The 16,967-nt window shown below is 35.3% G+C and overlaps 1 protein-coding gene and 1 long non-coding RNA gene across 5 annotated transcripts; one reads left to right on the top strand and one right to left on the bottom strand.

Moving 5' to 3' along the window:
* Positions 1 to 2,071: 2,071 nt before the first annotated feature.
* LOC135598111 (uncharacterized) lies at positions 2,072 to 3,157 on the top strand. The gene is made up of 2 exons (XR_010481494.1): positions 2,072 to 2,674; positions 2,910 to 3,157. It is a non-coding gene; the product is annotated as an uncharacterized LOC135598111 (long non-coding RNA).
* A 1,772-nt stretch (positions 3,158 to 4,929) lies between these two features.
* LOC135598966 (cold-responsive protein kinase 1-like) lies at positions 4,930 to 15,027 on the bottom strand. Of its 4 annotated transcripts, none has more exons than XM_065093519.1 (9): positions 14,916 to 15,027; positions 14,724 to 14,835; positions 10,720 to 10,855; positions 10,449 to 10,564; positions 10,150 to 10,360; positions 9,817 to 10,054; positions 9,410 to 9,560; positions 6,440 to 6,840; positions 4,930 to 5,240 (listed from the first exon to the last, which is right to left on the bottom strand). In XM_065093519.1, the coding sequence occupies exons 3-8, from the start codon at positions 10,787 to 10,789 to the stop codon at positions 6,475 to 6,477; spliced, it is 1,152 nt and encodes a 383-aa protein (XP_064949591.1). In that variant the 5' UTR covers positions 10,790 to 10,855; positions 14,724 to 14,835; positions 14,916 to 15,027; the 3' UTR covers positions 4,930 to 5,240; positions 6,440 to 6,474. The 4 variants fall into 4 exon arrangements, with proteins under 4 accessions (XP_064949591.1, XP_064949590.1, XP_064949592.1 ...); XM_065093518.1 differs by having other exon boundaries at positions 14,724 to 14,821; positions 14,916 to 15,018; XM_065093520.1 differs by having other exon boundaries at positions 10,449 to 10,555; positions 14,724 to 14,821; positions 14,916 to 15,018.
* Between the last annotated feature and the right edge of the window lie 1,940 nt (positions 15,028 to 16,967).

Genomic DNA, 16,967 nt, shown 5'->3' with positions numbered 1-16,967 from the left:
GAGTTACTAGAAAATATATATAAAAAAATACTTTTATTCGTAAACAATTAGGTATCACTTCGATATAAAATAAGACGAGAAAAAATTATTTAAGATAATATGAGTATGTACTGAGAAGACCCTCGGATGTGATAGTCGAAGAGATGAAATAATTAATGTTAGTTGTAAAAGAGAGAGAGAGGAAAACTTTAAAAGAAACTATAAAAAAGATATAAGTAATCCGAACTTAATTAAACATATAATATTTTATAGATCTCAATAACGATAAAAGATATATGTAGTCGATTTTAAATAGTTAGGACACAACTTTATTATTGTTATTATTATTTTAAAATATATTTGAGTTTACCACTATTTTATAGTAAATTTGGTTTATACTTACTTGATTCAACTTAAAATAAAATTTTTATCGAAGAGGTCAGTCCTTAGTGAATGGGTGTGCTAGGAAATTGAAAACATATCATATAAGAGCACAAGGTCATGATATGCTTAAATTAAAATTATTTTATTTTAAATAACTCGTAACTCTCAATATAAAATCGCTAAAATACCCTCTCAATTCAACTATTATCATCTATTATGTTCTGTTGAAACTGGATTGAGACTATCTTAACTTATAGACTTATATCTTGGTGCACACACATGATATTCATTTAATTCCAAAACCTACAAAACTCTAAAAGATCTTTTTAAGATATCAAAAGAATAAGATCTAATCATATCCCTAAGGGGGTTATTTCAGCTCGAATAAATCATCTTAAAAAAAATAAGAGATTCTAAATATCTCAAATTAGAAGGCTCATAACTCTATGTACTAATCTTAGATTAAAATAATACTAGAGGTTTCATAATCATATCAAATTTATACATAATATATCTAAAAATTAGAGGTTAATTCAAAGATTTGGACAATTAAAAGTAGCTAAAAAGATTTAGTTTATAATATGTTGAATTAAAACTAAGGTATAACCAGGGAAAAACTTAGGTTTTCTTACCTTCTTCTTCCTTATAAGTGCTTAAAGAATGACCAAAGATGGAGAAAAAAATTATGAGTTATCAAGTGAGAAAGGATGATGAGGTTATCATAAGATATAGGGTTCAATCCCACTAAGCCTCCTCAAGTTTTTTTTAACATAATTTTAGTGTTACAGTAATTTAATTTGAGCCAAATTTAGTTTATTAAAGATGACATATGTCAATCTAAATTTATCATTCAATCTCCTTTATGTATCGTAACATTTTTAATGTAACACTTTTTTTAAAAATTTTTATCTCTACTTAATTATCCATTACTTCATCTATATATAAATGATGTTTGAATCTTAAACTTACTTTAATCATTATCAAACTCATAGAATCACTCAAAGGCTTATTGCAATGAGAAAGTCTCTTCTAATCTATGTATGCATGTGTATTACCTAAACTTTATACTCAAGTCTACTAGCGTAATTATGTTTATTAAGCCGAAGGATCATACTATTTTACTGCAAAACGTAACATAGCCATTGATGCTTTTATATATGTCAACTAGTATTTCGAAGAACTTTGTGCATAATATATTTGAAAGCATATATATATTTTTTAAGCGCAGACATCATAAAATATATCTTTAGTAATGATAACATAAATATATTATTTATGCTTCTATTGATATATTAGATATGTTGTTTGTGTGTGTGAACAACTTTGACACTACAATTCACTCACGACTAATCTAAGAAACATTTATGACTAACAACAAATCGGCACCACATGATAATTATCGTGGTCCGCAATGTTCCACATTTTTCATCTATCCACCCATCCGTGTTGTCTCTTTCAACCATAATTTTATTTAAGAAACACATATTTGTATCTCAATTATATATTAACTCATCTTTGCATCAAATATTAAATAAATTAAAATTTTATATAATTTTTTGACATCAACTTAATTTATCAGTAACAACACAGATCATTTACTTCCACTGTTATGTGTGGGACAACTGCTCGCACGAACTCACATGAAGAACAACACCTTTTTCAGATCAAACCTTAGTCAGATTGAAGGCTTGGTGGTGCAACTGGGTCAAACCGCATGAACAATTATATTGCAGGTTCTCTTCATGTCACATTGACTTTTAGCCACTGCATGACAAGCCATTCAAGCAATAAGCTGCTGTCAACTAATTTCCGATTGACGGTGAGGAGCTATCTGAGAGAATCTGAGTCAATCCAAGTGATCAAGACAAAATCCACTGCGCAAGCAGACAGGAGAAGGAACATCCCCACACCTGGGAGCCTTCTCCTCTCTTTGTTTTCCCCCTCTGAGTCCCTGAGAGCTTGGGAGTCATGGCAGCTCTCTCACTCTTCCTCTCCTCCAGTATCCCCACCGGCACCCAGTCCCACAGCTACAGTTAGAGAGAGAAGCATCTGAGGCCTTGACTGTGATAGGGTTTGCCAAGCCTGTGCTAGCTTAGCTCCTACATGGCCTCCCCCCACTCATCATCATCTCTCTCTGTAAATGGAATTGGTGGTATAGATCCTTACAGGAAGTGGAAGAGCTTTATAGATTTGACTTTTTGATCACTGTGAGAGAAGCAATGAGCTTTCTAATCCTCTTTCTACTTGGTCTTGCATCCTTAAAGAAGAAGAAGAAGAAGAAAAAGAAGTGGCCATGGCGCAAGGATCACAGGTGACAAGGGATGTGCCTGGCTCCTTGTATGCCACACATGTAGACCGATCCACGGGCGATTGGTTACTGTGGGTGGTGTGCAAGGAGCCAAGCATGCCTCTCTCTCTCTCTCTCTCTCTCTCTCTCTCTCTCTCAATGGATGCAGCAGTACTTCTATCTACTATTTCTGATTTTGGGTGAAGGAATTATGGATGACATAGTGGTCATTTTAATGATCGTCCCAATTATTTTGCAGGATTCGAAGGTATGATGATCACCTTAACTCTCATCTACTGTTGGTAATCGAATGTCTTGTTGTTGCTTTCTTACTTCTGAACAATAATGACCTGAGAATGTTCAAGCATTTATCTCACAGTTTTGGCTGATATTAATTTGTTTGAAGTTTTACTATTTCATAATATTATAGAGGATTTCATGGATTCATACTGTATCATGTAAGTCTCATGGGAGTAAGGTTTTAATATGATCTTCACATACCTGAAAGATGCATCCTCTCTCTCTCTCTCTCTCTCTATCTCTCTCTCTCATGTATCATACAAATAGAAAAACAACCATTCAACAGTGTCATGGAAAGTAACAAGCTTCCTCCTCGTTTCATCAGTTTGTAGAACAAGTTTCGTTCAGGGAAAGTATATCCTTGTGATGAGCATATTTCTTTTTGGTCTCTCTCTCTCAGATATGGAATTTTTACTGGGAATCCCACTTTTTCTTTTCCAGATAAATCAGTGTGTCAGTGTCAATGGCAACATTCATAGCATGAATGGAGGGAAAAAGAATTCATTTCTGCAGATAAAAAATTGTGACCATATAAATAAATAATGATCAGAAGCTCAAAGTATATATTTTTTTTTTACCAAAAGAAAATAACCACATTACTTTAGAAAAAGAAATGCATAAAATATTACTGAGGATGTTAGTCTTCCTTCCAAAACCTACTAGTTTTCCCATTTTAGCAAACACAATAAGTCAATGGGCACTTCTTTTGCCTCCCTAAAGGACTCCAAAAAAAAAAAACAAAAAACAAAAAACAAAAAAAAAAGGGGATCTTTCTGACACAATTGTACAGTGACCACAGAAGCTTCTCTTGTTCAATTGTACAGTTAGCTTCCTTCTTCAATGAAGGACAAATCCCCTGATAAGATGACCTACAACCCTTCCTTACTCTGCATATTAAAAGGCCCATTAGAATTGAGTTGGTGCAATCAATCCTACATCATATTTCTGCAATTGTACCATAGCTTGACATATCTCCTCCCTTTTTTCTTCAGACAAAACCATAAGGTTACTATTCATAACATATGAAACAACATTGTACACATGCAGCTTTATATATATATATATATATATATATATTTCATAGACATTTTTAACTCAACAAATTGATGTTAAAGTGGACACTGGGAGAGAGATTACATGTTAATATTAGATGATAAAGAGAGGTCAAGATTCACTAACCATCCATGCCAAAGATTAGTTGGGCACCTCTGAGACCTAAAATCCCAATTCAATGTATCACTCTTTGAGTTGTTTCTTCCTTGATTTCAATCCATAATAGAAGCAAAATCAATTTACTGATGTCAGTAATATTAAAGTTGTTTGGGTGGAATTTAGAAAGAGTTTTGATTGCTTGAAGGCAATCTGACTACCAAATCCACTCATCCAAATCTCAATTAGGCAAGTTTAGATAAAGATAAAGCACAAATTGGTAGAAAATTATTACTCACTTTTATGTGAATCAAAGGCCAAAAGAGCAGGTTGGTCATTTCCCTCGCATGACTGAACTGAACTGTCACAGTTCATCATATTTGATACGAGCTTTCTCATAGTCACATCAACAGAAAACAACAAAAGATCTCAACTATAGCTTTGTTATGTCAGTAGAATTCGAATTGTCTCTTTCTCTCTCTACCTTCTGTCAAAATAATAACATCAGTAGCTCACTCCTAACATCGATCTTTGTGCAAAATGAGTGCCATGTGATTAGCACCATTTCGAGAGATCACTCCTAACATCGATCTTTGTGCAAAATGAGTGTCATGTGATTAGCACCACCTGGAGAGATCAAAATGTGGAGGAGACCCAAGGCCCTCCCATGGATCAAATTCAACCCACTCCCGATATCGATCTTTGTGTAGAATGGATGTCTCACGATTAGCACCATCTCGAGATATTAAGATATTGGACGAGATCTAGGACTCTCCTATGGATGAGATTCAATTCAAATCAAGTCGGGTTATTAACACAAAGGCAACCACTAACAACAGAACAACAGTATTCGTGCTTCCAATTGCATTATTTGGACAGAACAAGAAAGGTCAATTGTTATGAGGAGAAAGAATGAAGTTTAATGTGACAGCAACAGATTGCCAAACTTGTTCATACATATCCAGTTGAGCAACAAAGCAGGTGGTATTGATTCAAGATTCTTGTGTTCCTTTTCCTAGCTTTGAAATCAAGGAGGGTATCTCATTCTCAGAGAAGCTCTTCAGCAGTGCAAGCTGATTCATAGCAGACAAATGGTTGCTGTGGTTGATTAGTGGTTGAAGAGATCTTGAATCCACAGGACCTGGCAATTGCATTCCAAAGCATTACATCAGTTCTCTATATAAGTCTAAAATTGCTGCATGCAAATTAAACAAGGAATCCGAGATGTATTTGCATGATGCAACCAAAGTAGGAACTGCAAATATAGGCAAGAGTATTAAGCATGGTTGAGAAGTACAATGATCTGCACAGAGCCTATTATGAGATATTGAACCTTTATGAAATGATACTACACTCTTTGAGAACACACATTGAATGAGAGGCATAAAAGACAGTGATTAGTTGATGTCCATTGAACCTTCTCCTGCATCATTTTATTTTTCACATACTTCTATCAGTGAAGAGCCTGTCCAAGCTCTTCATGAAGGTTTTGTAGGGAACCAAGCAACTATCTTGAAAGCCTCAGAGCATGAACAACCTGACAGTAGACACTAACTAGAATATTTTGCATCCCTCTCTCCATGATGCCTTCAATGAGTTCCATTTGCTTGAACATATTCTTCTGAACTGGGCTAAAACTTTCCTCGTTCTAATCCCTAAGAAAAAAAAATCCCTCCTAAGTTTCTTTTCTTAGTCCTATTGCTCTTTGCAATATGGTCTACAAAATTCTTGCCAAGGTTCTTACCAACAGGTTGAAACCTCTGATTGATCTTTCATCTCTAGCAGATCCTTAGATGATAGCATTCCCATTGCCCACGAGTTAGCTATGATAGAATTTATAACTCGAAGGCATTTCACAAATTTTTAACTCACGTAAACAACATACAAACCAAGACGGGGTTGGAAGAAACAGCCTTAGCTAAGGCGTTCACTCACATAAGCAACATACCGACCAAGACAGGGAAATATGACTGCAAGCATTACTTAATAAGCATTGCCATTTCATTCAATAATCTCATACCAGTAGTAATAGAAGGATATAAAGTACAAGTTGGCCTATGCCTAAGCACTTTAAAAATCATACAATATCAGGTACAGCAACAATAATCTCATTCATTTAAAAGTGATCATCTAAAAATAATCGAGCATTAATTCCATCTTGATGCTCAAGATAAAAAAAATTTGCCTTCAAGTCTTTTAAGCTCCAGCAAATACCCAGATCGACAACTATCGGTATCCCAGAGTATTTAGAAAAAAAAGAACATGTACTCAAGGATCAAACAACAGAATTTTTTTTTCACAAAAAAAAAAGTTACATGGACTATACATGAAGTTATGTACCTCGAGATGAATTCTTTTCTTAGTGATGTTTCAGCTCAATCTGATATCACTGTGAAGGTCATGGATGCATGTGTAGTATTTTCTGATGACAAGGGTGAACTACCATGACCAGATGTTACGAGGGAGGTCGTATGGGGATCATTAACATTGTTCTGGTTTCTAACTTTAAGTTCCATCAAGTCACTAAGTAGTCCAGGCTTTGTGATTTTCTCTAAGTTGACATCCTTTTCATCAGTCAGCATCCTGGCAACAGTAGACATTGAAGGGCGAAGCTTCACAGTGTCTTGTGTGCAAAGAAGCCCAACCTTCAAGAACTTGCAAGCTTCATCGACGTCTAAATCATCAGTTAACGAAGTATCTATGATGTTTGCGATCTCACCATGCTCGTATAGATTCCATGTCTGCAATATGAGAAGTCTAAGAATTATGTCTGGGACTATGGATTATTCAATTATGCAATATGAGGAGTCTAAGCATAGGTTTACTTTTGAATACTAATGTAGGTTTCTCATGATGAGATTCAGATTTAGCAAAACTTCATCAGTGGTTTAACACATTTGAATAAGCAGACAAAAGTTTAAGCTGTTCTTTTGTTTTTTTTTTGACGTGAAATCTGTGAGAAAGCCATTATGTATATAATGTATAAAAGAAGTAACCTATTGAAAATTAAAAATTAACATATTTAAAAAATGACCAGTTTTCCCTCTTCTTAGCATGCATAATAAATTAAAACATATTGAAGATCTTGTAAATATTGAAACAAAGTAATGATATAGTAATTAAAGAGTAGTTCAAATTTCAAAATCTTGCCTGATTGTACACTAGTTGTTGCTTCCCATTAACAGGAACCAATTTTCAGTTGACTGGGATGTAATGATAAAAAAGAAGCACAGGCATATAAAAAGGCATAGGCAAAAACTAACAGCATAAGATTTCTGCACAAGACTAATGATAATTTGTACCAATTACTTTTAACTATCTAAACCTAAAAAAAATCTAATCACTTTCATTAATACAATTACTGAATAGAAGCCATTGATTTTGGTCAAATAACAATTAGCAAACTTCCTCATTCTCTCACTTAGGTTTGTATCTTCAATATATTCCTTCAAAGATTATTTGTCTATCACAACTTTGTTTAGACTATCAAATAGTAATTTATTTTAAATTACCCACATACCTAAACAAAAAATCCTAAAGGCATCTAGTAGAATTCAAGGATGGTTCTTTTTAATAACTCATAGTACAATTTTCAAAATTTTGTTATTCTTTTTGTTAGAGCAACCTCTCCAATATGTTGGGAGGCTAGGTATTAGAGACTTGCACCTTGTCAAGAAGTATGTTCATTGTTATTCTCAATGGTTATGATTGTTTATGCTAATCCTTAAAACCTTCAGAAACCTCACCATTCTGCCTTCAGAATGGGTATTCTAAAGAACATATTTAGATCTTTGTTGGGAAGGCTTAGCAAATTTTCTAGGTGTTGATACTTGTGACAATACATGGGAGCATCCTTGGATGATCAGCATTCCCCTAGGAAGGTGACCTACACATATAAATATAGTAAATGTGGATAAGATGATGAGGCATGAGAAGGTGACTGGATGGATTGACAATAGTCAGTGGAACAATTTTGCTCTTACTAACTTGTTTTACTATTGCACAAACTTTTTATTCTTCCCTTAAAGATGGGAGGCTTGCCCATAATGACAGATGTGCTGGCTGTAGGACAATGTAACAATTAAATGTGGTTCTTATGGTCAAAATATTTCGATGGAAACTTTTATATGGTAAGTTTCCAATCTCGGAATGGTTCTCCAGATTACCCAACTACCCTATATCCCGATGCTCTGTTTGTCAATAATCCTCTGATTCTGCCAGACACATTCTCTTTCAATGCCCCTTTGCTCTGAGTTACCAACAACTAATTCAGGCCAAACTTAAGCATCAACTTTTCTATTTTGGGGCATGGCCTCTTGGTCCTTGGATTACTGAGGTGCAGGATTTGGGGAAGAAGTCAGGGAGAATTCTTCTTAATTTGATAGCTAGTTCCCTTTGGGCCCCACGGAACCAGCATAAGGATTGTGATTTTCATAACAGCAAAGTCCAGATTGAGCCATTATAGTCTAAAGCCTTTGTTTTATTTTGTGAGGAAACTTTCCCCACAAGAGTCTGAGAAGGTAGTGGGATACTTTGAACTGGAAAGGTTAGTAATGGCTCTTCTAAGCAAAAGTGTTGATATAGCTAAGTGGGTTTTTTTTCTGTTTTTTAGGAAAGCTCATTCTTTGACAGTGTATGCCAGCAATAAAAGTACCTCATGTTTGGAAAGGTAACTCTCCTGGTTACCAAGCACTTAGTAAGCACACCAATACTTAGTGTGCATGACCTGAATTTATAAGTATACTACATTTAAGTCTCCAATTCTGCATAACAAAAAGAATGCGGCAAGATATGAAGCAAAGTTTTCTTTTTTCCTTTTCTATGCAATACGTAAAATACATACATTTTTTTGGGTGTGCCCAGTTATGCATCGGTTTTCTGTATAAGTAGTTACCTATTATTTAAATATTTAAAAGAAACATTAAAATTTAGATACTTTGATGTGCCTAGTTTGTACTTTTAATTTGATAGAGCTTGCTGGAGGAATAAGGAATAACGTGATAAAAAGTGCCAATAGTAAAGATAAGAACTAAACGTGTTTCCTTAGATTTGGTTTGTAGAACTTGAAGTAATGACTCTTCTCAGAATACATGCAGCCTATATGATATTAAGTTCTATGTCATCATCAATAACAATGATTACATGGAACATTTGGTTACGTACCACCCTAGGCCTATGGACTTGAATAACAAAATCATTCCAACAAAAATATGATTGACATGAACCAAATAAAGCCTAACTATAAAACAAATATTTTTGTATTCATATGGAAAGAGAAACATTCATCGTTATCTGAGTAAATTTTCTTACCCTCTCAAGTAGAAATTGTTCATCATAAGGTAACCTTGTGTTTGTGTTACACCTGCCAGTAACTATTTCTAGTAGGAGTACTCCAAAGCTGTACACATCTGACTTCCGATTCACTTGCCCCTTAATTGCATATTCAGGAGCCAAGTAACCTCTGCATAAAACAAAAAATTTAATAATTAAAAAAATGAAAACAAGGTGATAACCAAGTTGGCCCAGAACGCAAGTGGTTTTTAATTTTTTATATTGTTTTGCATCTAACTGCCAGATTCCATGCTCTAGAGTGATAACATCAGACCATGAGCACATTTAGCAGTTTCAAATCAATTTCGAAGTTGTTATTGTACTTGAGTTTATTTCTGAAAATTACTGAGATCATTATAAGCTAGAAAGAAAGTAATGGAATTTACATTGTTCCAGCGACTCGAGTGCTGACATGGGTTATATTTGGTGGCAGAAGCTTTGCTAAACCAAAATCGGAAATCTTGGGAGTAAGATCCTTATCAAGAAGAATATTGCTTGCTTTAATATCCCGGTGAACTATATGAGGCCGGACTTCCTCGTGCAGGAATGCAAGTCCACGAGCAACACCAATGCAAATTCTTACCCGTGTTCTCCAGTTGAACTGGATATTACTGCAGCCAGAACCTGAAAAATCAATACTTTAAAATATAATCTGATAGCATCAGAAGTATAAATCAGCACTTAATTAAGAAAAAAGCACTAGCAGGAAATTAGGATACCAAGAAGGGTTTGCGCAAGGCTATTATTCTCAAGATAATTGTAAACAAGTATTCTGTGAGTTTCTTCAACGCAACAACCATGCAGACTAACAAGATTCTCATGCTCGATACCAGAGATCACAGCGATTTCATTCAAAAATTCTGGTACTCCTTGTCTCGACTCAGAGGATAGCACTTTTACAGCAACAATCTTCCCATCTTTAAGCTTTCCCTAAACCAATTAACTCAAAGTTAGCTAATCAGTAGAAATTTTTCCTGACTTAAATAGTAACAGTTAATTCAAAGTCCAAAGAATTCACCTTGTAGACAGAACCAAAACCTCCCTCACCAACCTTATTGGTGAGGCTAAAATCACCAGTTGCATTTCTCAATTCCTTGTATGAGTAGATTCTAACATTTTCAATTCCTGGAATATCTAGAAAAGATTAACAAAATCAACAACTCATTGTAGGTAGAAAGAACTCTTCAGAATGCAGTCGGCATGAACATGGAAAATATGAATCCTAATTTATATCAAATAAAAAGAACTAAATTAAACTTTATTTAGATTTCAACATGATATGTGTCTACCTTCAAGATGCTGATCACTTTGTTGTCCTGAACAACCTATCCTCTTAAATATGAAAGAGAAGCAAGTCATAATGGTATGACTGAACGACCAATGTCTCTGAACGTTGACCTTGTGTTTTGTGAATTAAAAGGTTTCCTGCAAAAGTAAACACTTGACTGAGGAAATATATCATTCAAAAGTTAATATAAACAGAAACAGAAATTTTCTTTGGTTCAGATTAAAAAGGTGGAGAAATCCTCCACCTAGAGAACCATTTGTGAAACACTTCGACATCTCATCCACAAGAACATGTACCTAGAACCAAGGTTTGCCGTACCATAACATACCGTTTGGTACGAGTGGTACATACCAATCCAACAGGGGACCGATATGGGCGGTTCATTGGTACACCCACATGTACCATGTGTTGGTACGGCTCGGTATGGCTCGATATAGCTCCATACGTATTGTACCGACAGCTGGTCGGTACACCGGTACGGACCGGTAAGGCGAACTATGCTCAGAACCTCATAGAGATGAAGACGTAGTCAACACGATCAGAATTTTGTTTATTTAACTAGGTATACAATAAAGGAGACACACAATACTTGGTGTTTTTTATCTTTACTCAAGTATTATGAAAAGGAATCATGTTCCTACAGTGATGGATTTATCGGATTTGTGCCCAAAATGTACTGTGTTGCCTGATATTTCTTGTTCCTTTGGAAAATCGAATTGCAGGATTAAAATGGTCTAATTTTCCAGACTGATTAAAATGGTCTAAACCAGCTTTTCATTGGACTTGACCACCTTAGAAAGAATGAACTGGTGATCTATAAAACATAAAACTTGGTTTATGCCATACGGACTTTTTCACCTGGAAAATGTCGCTTCTGTTAGCTGCTAATCAGAGAAGAAAGTGGCTGACAAGAATGAGCAGAGGAGTATCATGAGGAGAGGATGACAAAAAGTCTGACACCAATGAGTTAATTATTTTTGAGCTTTTTATTTTGCATTTTCTCTCTTCTTTTTTGTGGCACCAAACCATGCTAGCTAGTACAGTATGAGACGGGTCTGGGGGTTTGAACTTAAATCCATACCTAACACATAATTTATCATCTTTGTTTGGACAAATCCTATAAATGAGCCTAGTAAAGAACAACTACATTACTTTTTTCTGATTTAAGAACTTGGTTCTCTCGACATTCAAGAACTTCTATATTGACTAATACACCATTACATATTTTGTCCCCTTTAACTTATATCTTCCCTTATCCACCATGAATCTTGAGTCCAAAAAAGGCACCCAATGTATGAGGCATCTTGCCTCATATGAGGGTCCATGTATGAGGCATATAAGGCTCTTGCAGGATCTAGAGGGGTCCATAGATGCATCTTATCAAGAGGCTATTATCATGACTCAAATCCTAGATGCCCAGCTCACATACATCAATAATCTCACAGTGACACCAGGACTCATCCTCTATCATGAATCTTGATCAATTTGTAAAATAATGCCTCCATCATGTAGCTTAAACCACCTTTAAACTGTCTGATTTTCATAATCTACTGTTGCTTTATGGCTTTCACTAATAAGATTTGACATAGCTTGTCAATATCAAGATTTCAGTGGCTTTCATACGATAAAAGATAACGATCTTCTCAAGGCTATTTTGGCCACAAAGGCCAACCAAAACTAAAAGCTAGGCAAGGACAAATGCACTAAGTTCACTCAAGTGAGATCAAACCCATGATGCGCTGCTAAAACAGGGCCTATCACCCTACCAATGGGGCAAATCAGCAGGAACAAGAGTTAGATGTTTAATTAATTGCTGGATCTAGCACATTTATGAGTTTTCAGTATAGTATATCCACTTTCAATATGGAGGTTCAAGTCAAGGCCAAACATTCACAAAATGTTCAGCATCATGTTTCAGGATATATATAGCTGAACTCAAAGATTCAAGAACTTCTATGGATTGGTGCTGGAATAAGTCAAGCTTAAAGAGAAGCAGCATCAAGCTTTCAAATTTCATCCTTAGGGAGTGATGCTCCTTTGTGTGACTAACTAGCCAAATAAGGGGAAAGAAGAAGTATCACATTTATGACTCTTGAGCACACCATGATACTTTAATCCATGATCTTGAGCATAAGTATGCAAAAGGTCCAACAGTACACAATTTTTCAGGAAGAACAGCTAAATTCAAATACAAAGGTTGGAAAATTCTAAAAAAGGGTGGACCCAATGCATGAGGCTGTCGCCAATGCGGGGTCGGGGGAGGATCAATGTACGATGTCTTACCTTTAAATATTTAAAGAGGCTATTTTTGTAACTCGAACCCTGGTCTCCTAGGTTGCAAAGTATATAAGCATAGTATTACTATATAACCTTTAAATATTTAAAGATTGGAAAATTCTATTACTATATAAGCATAGTATCAAAATTTCTATTCTATATAAGCATATTTTTAAAATATTTACCCATAAATTATTTTTTTGCTGATGCATTTGCACTCAAATGGATTTAGGTATTGGTTTAACCACTTCTAGTCATATATGACTTTCATAAACTTCCCTAACCTTCTTGGGTGAATGATTAGTAGATAAATAGTCACCAATCAAGATTTTAATTTGCCAGGTTAAACCAAGCAGAATGATGACCATTACCATTCTTTTGACCAATTTGATGGATAAGATCCAGTCATGCTCATTAGAAGTGATGGATAAGATCCATTACCATTCTTTTGCCCACAATTTCACTATAAACAATTCTAAATCCTTCCCTGCTATTTCCATTAAATACACCTAATGCTATAGAATAAAAAATAAGTAGAAGTGATGAAAAACACAAGCGGAGATGCTGCAACATATCAAAATTTGTAGCATACAAGAAGGTTGACACATATCTATTTATAGCCCTATAAACTTCAGCATAGTCGGACTTTACACCGAACCCAGACGAGAAAACGATATAAATTTCTAAATTTGAAACAGATGTGGATTACCTAAACTGTAACAGGCCCGTATGTGGAAACAGACCCTATGGTACCACCATTTACCTGTTAAATTTTCTAATATAGTTTCTTCCAAAATTCTTGTTGGGTGTGCTGATTTTGCTTGATTTCAAGTTGCAACCAACACAGATATTCTCATTCCCCTCGTTTGACTGTTGCATATCGTTCTACAACTTAGGTCCAAATGCTCACCATCTCAATTAGTTATTCACTACTGCAGCCAAAAATAACACGACTACAATAACAAGCCTCCTTTGTGTTAAACAGACCTATTTTTCAGAGTAAACTAGAACAATTAAAGAAACTTAATATGAACCAACAGGGATCTTTTCAAGTACCCTTATTTCAGTTACAACTTGCAACGTTGACCAACAGATAAACAAAAGTCCGCAGAAGGGATTGTTTCAAAAGATTATACAAATAACATGAAGCTAAAAATTTAAAAGGTCTAACAAACATATAGCAAGGAAAACATGGCTATATAAATTTGTATATTATTTGCAAGCCCAAGACAATCAGAATGAAATTTTTAGGAACAATATTCCACTTTTAACTTTGTGCTGTTTTCCATGATTTCCTCTGGTATATAACACCAAACTGAGCCTGTCATGGATAACTCAATTACCTAATTAATTGCGCTATGACGCCACATACTACTCCCAAAGGAGAAAGTAACAATTGAACGTCAAAATATCCCCTTTACTAAGCAACTACACGAAGTTCGATCTGATACACAATTGTAGCGAGCCCAATCAAGAAAGTCCAACACTATAAGCATTTCTTTCTTCTAAAAGGTAATGCACAGCTTCAAAACTCCGCCAAGGAAAAAGACAGCACACGACATCGCTTAGCCCACCCAACTAATCTCAAAAGGACTCCGAGTCTAGCTCATCAAGAACAAGAAACATGCAGCTCAAATCATAGCAAACAAGAAACTACACATAGAACACATATCGGAAAAAAGAAAAAAGATCCGATTTTGAACTCAAATTAAGAAAATTGCAACACACCTCAGATCTTGACCGGCGAGCCAAAAAGTGCCACCGGACCGACGGCGCACGTTAGCGCTCCAAGCCAGGGGATCAGCTAAACCCACCACACCTTAGACCTGCGATGTTGCATCTGCAACGATTAAAATAAGAAGCGAAGCCGACAAAGGCGCAAATCCACCGGCCGACGAGAAAACCCGAGGAGAAAGTTACCGGGTGCGGCCGGACGGGGGGCGGCGCGAGAAGGTGCGCACGTTAGGAGGCAGCCGCGGGGGTGGGAGCTCCGCGATCGCGTGCGTGGAGTACACTCCGGTAGACAGACCGCTTCACAATTAATAGCACGCTGACACAATCGGACCGGGCCGAAGAGTTGAACCATCAGCTTCGATAGACCAGACGAAAGAACGAACCGGGTTCTTTCCCGTTATCCCTACGCGATGGGAAATTGATCCCCGCCCAAGGAGGTCGGAATGAGCCGATGAAATGAACCGGGCGGCTCGATGGATGACAAGTTGAACCGGGTTCATGTCCTAAGTGTGAACCCCCGTCATTCCACAGCACACGATTGTGCTAACTCGTGTCCTACCAATCTTTGACTTTTCTTTGACTTCGCGCAGCTGGTCAACAATTACCTGCTTCTTCCGATCAATCTTTATCCGTCCAAGACTCATTTAGGATTCAACTCTCTCCTCCAAAAAATATATATTTATTTGTATATTTATATATCTTGCTACAAAAATATAAATTAATATCAGCAATCCTTTATCATGATTTTTCGTATTACTATTATTTTGAAATGTGAAATCGGCATTAATTTATTGATCGATCAATGGGTTATTACGAATTTAGGACACATATACTAATATTTATACATTAAAACTGAACAATTTTTCTTATACATATTATTATATAGGATGTAATCAAGCAGTTAATATTTTAGGGAAGAAGAATAATTTTTCTTCTCTATTAAATAATTTTAGTGGTGCCGATGAACACTAAAAGAATCTGTATTCGAGAATTAATCTTGAGAAAAATAGAATCTAAATCTCCTTTTCCAAGATTATTTCTCATCAACCCATTTCCCTGTATTGGATGATTCCAATTATCTTGGCAGCACCTGTTTGAGGTAGTGCAATGTTTTGATATGTCAAAAAGGGAAGAGACTGAATGGATCATTTACATGTTTTTGGTCTGCCTTTGACTGCTGTCGTTGGAGGATTGACACAATCCATTCTCCTTTTGGCCCGATATATATTAATACAAAGAGATTAGAGATCTCATCATTAAGTCAATCTATCATTCAATGACTAGAATGGAAAACGGGAAGAAAGAAATATAGATGCATAATCTCTTTTTCTTTTTTCTTATTCGACATGCAGTTTATTTGCATGAATTATTTTAGTGTCTTGAGCCTATGTCACGCTCAAAAAATTATTAAGGAGTAGTTTTATGATATGTTTCGAATCGTTCTTCCGATAATATTAAATTATCTGTAAAAAAATTTAAATTATTAGATTATTTTTTTATATAACTTAAACTTTAAGATTCAAATGAACTAAGTAATCAATCGATAGATATATTTAGTTTTATTACTAAAAAGAATGACGAGACTTTACAAGTGATGGATTATGATACTCGATTCTATGTATATGTACATTAATATGATATGTTTGTCAAACTCAATCCTAAAATTAATCTTACGACATAGTGTATTGATACACTATATGTTTTGCTGAGTTTAGAAAAGTAAAAATATGAGAATAAAAAAGAGATATGAGTAAAAAAAATTTAAAAGAGTTCAAGGAATTAAGAAAGTGAAATGAGTCGAAAGAGGAGAAAGAAAATGATTTAAATTAGTTGAAAAATCTTTTCCTAAATCTCAAATGGTTAAATTGACCGTTTGAAATATGTCAATCTTAGCATCGCGACTGATAAGATCGGTAATGATCAGATTTCGATTGTTATCATCTAGTATAACCTAATACGGGTCAAATAATTGATAAAGCTCAATAAAAAATGATTGACGTATTGATTGGTACAATGGTACATACCAATCATACCAATACATACCAATAAAAAATGATAAAGCTCAATAAAAAATAATTGATAAAGCTCTATCATACCAATACATACCAATCATGCCAAACGATATTCATTGGTACATCAAACCGGATAACATCTTCTGCTTTCAAGACATCGACCGTCACTGCTAACACGTTTGGATGAAGTCCATGCTAATATGAAATAGAAAATGAAGTGTGCTTT

Source organism: Musa acuminata, chromosome BXJ2-1 (genome assembly GCF_036884655.1).
Source record: "Musa acuminata AAA Group cultivar baxijiao chromosome BXJ2-1, Cavendish_Baxijiao_AAA, whole genome shotgun sequence".
NCBI classification, from domain to species: domain Eukaryota; kingdom Viridiplantae; phylum Streptophyta; class Magnoliopsida; order Zingiberales; family Musaceae; genus Musa; species Musa acuminata.
This window is presented reverse-complemented; position numbering and strand designations above follow the sequence as displayed.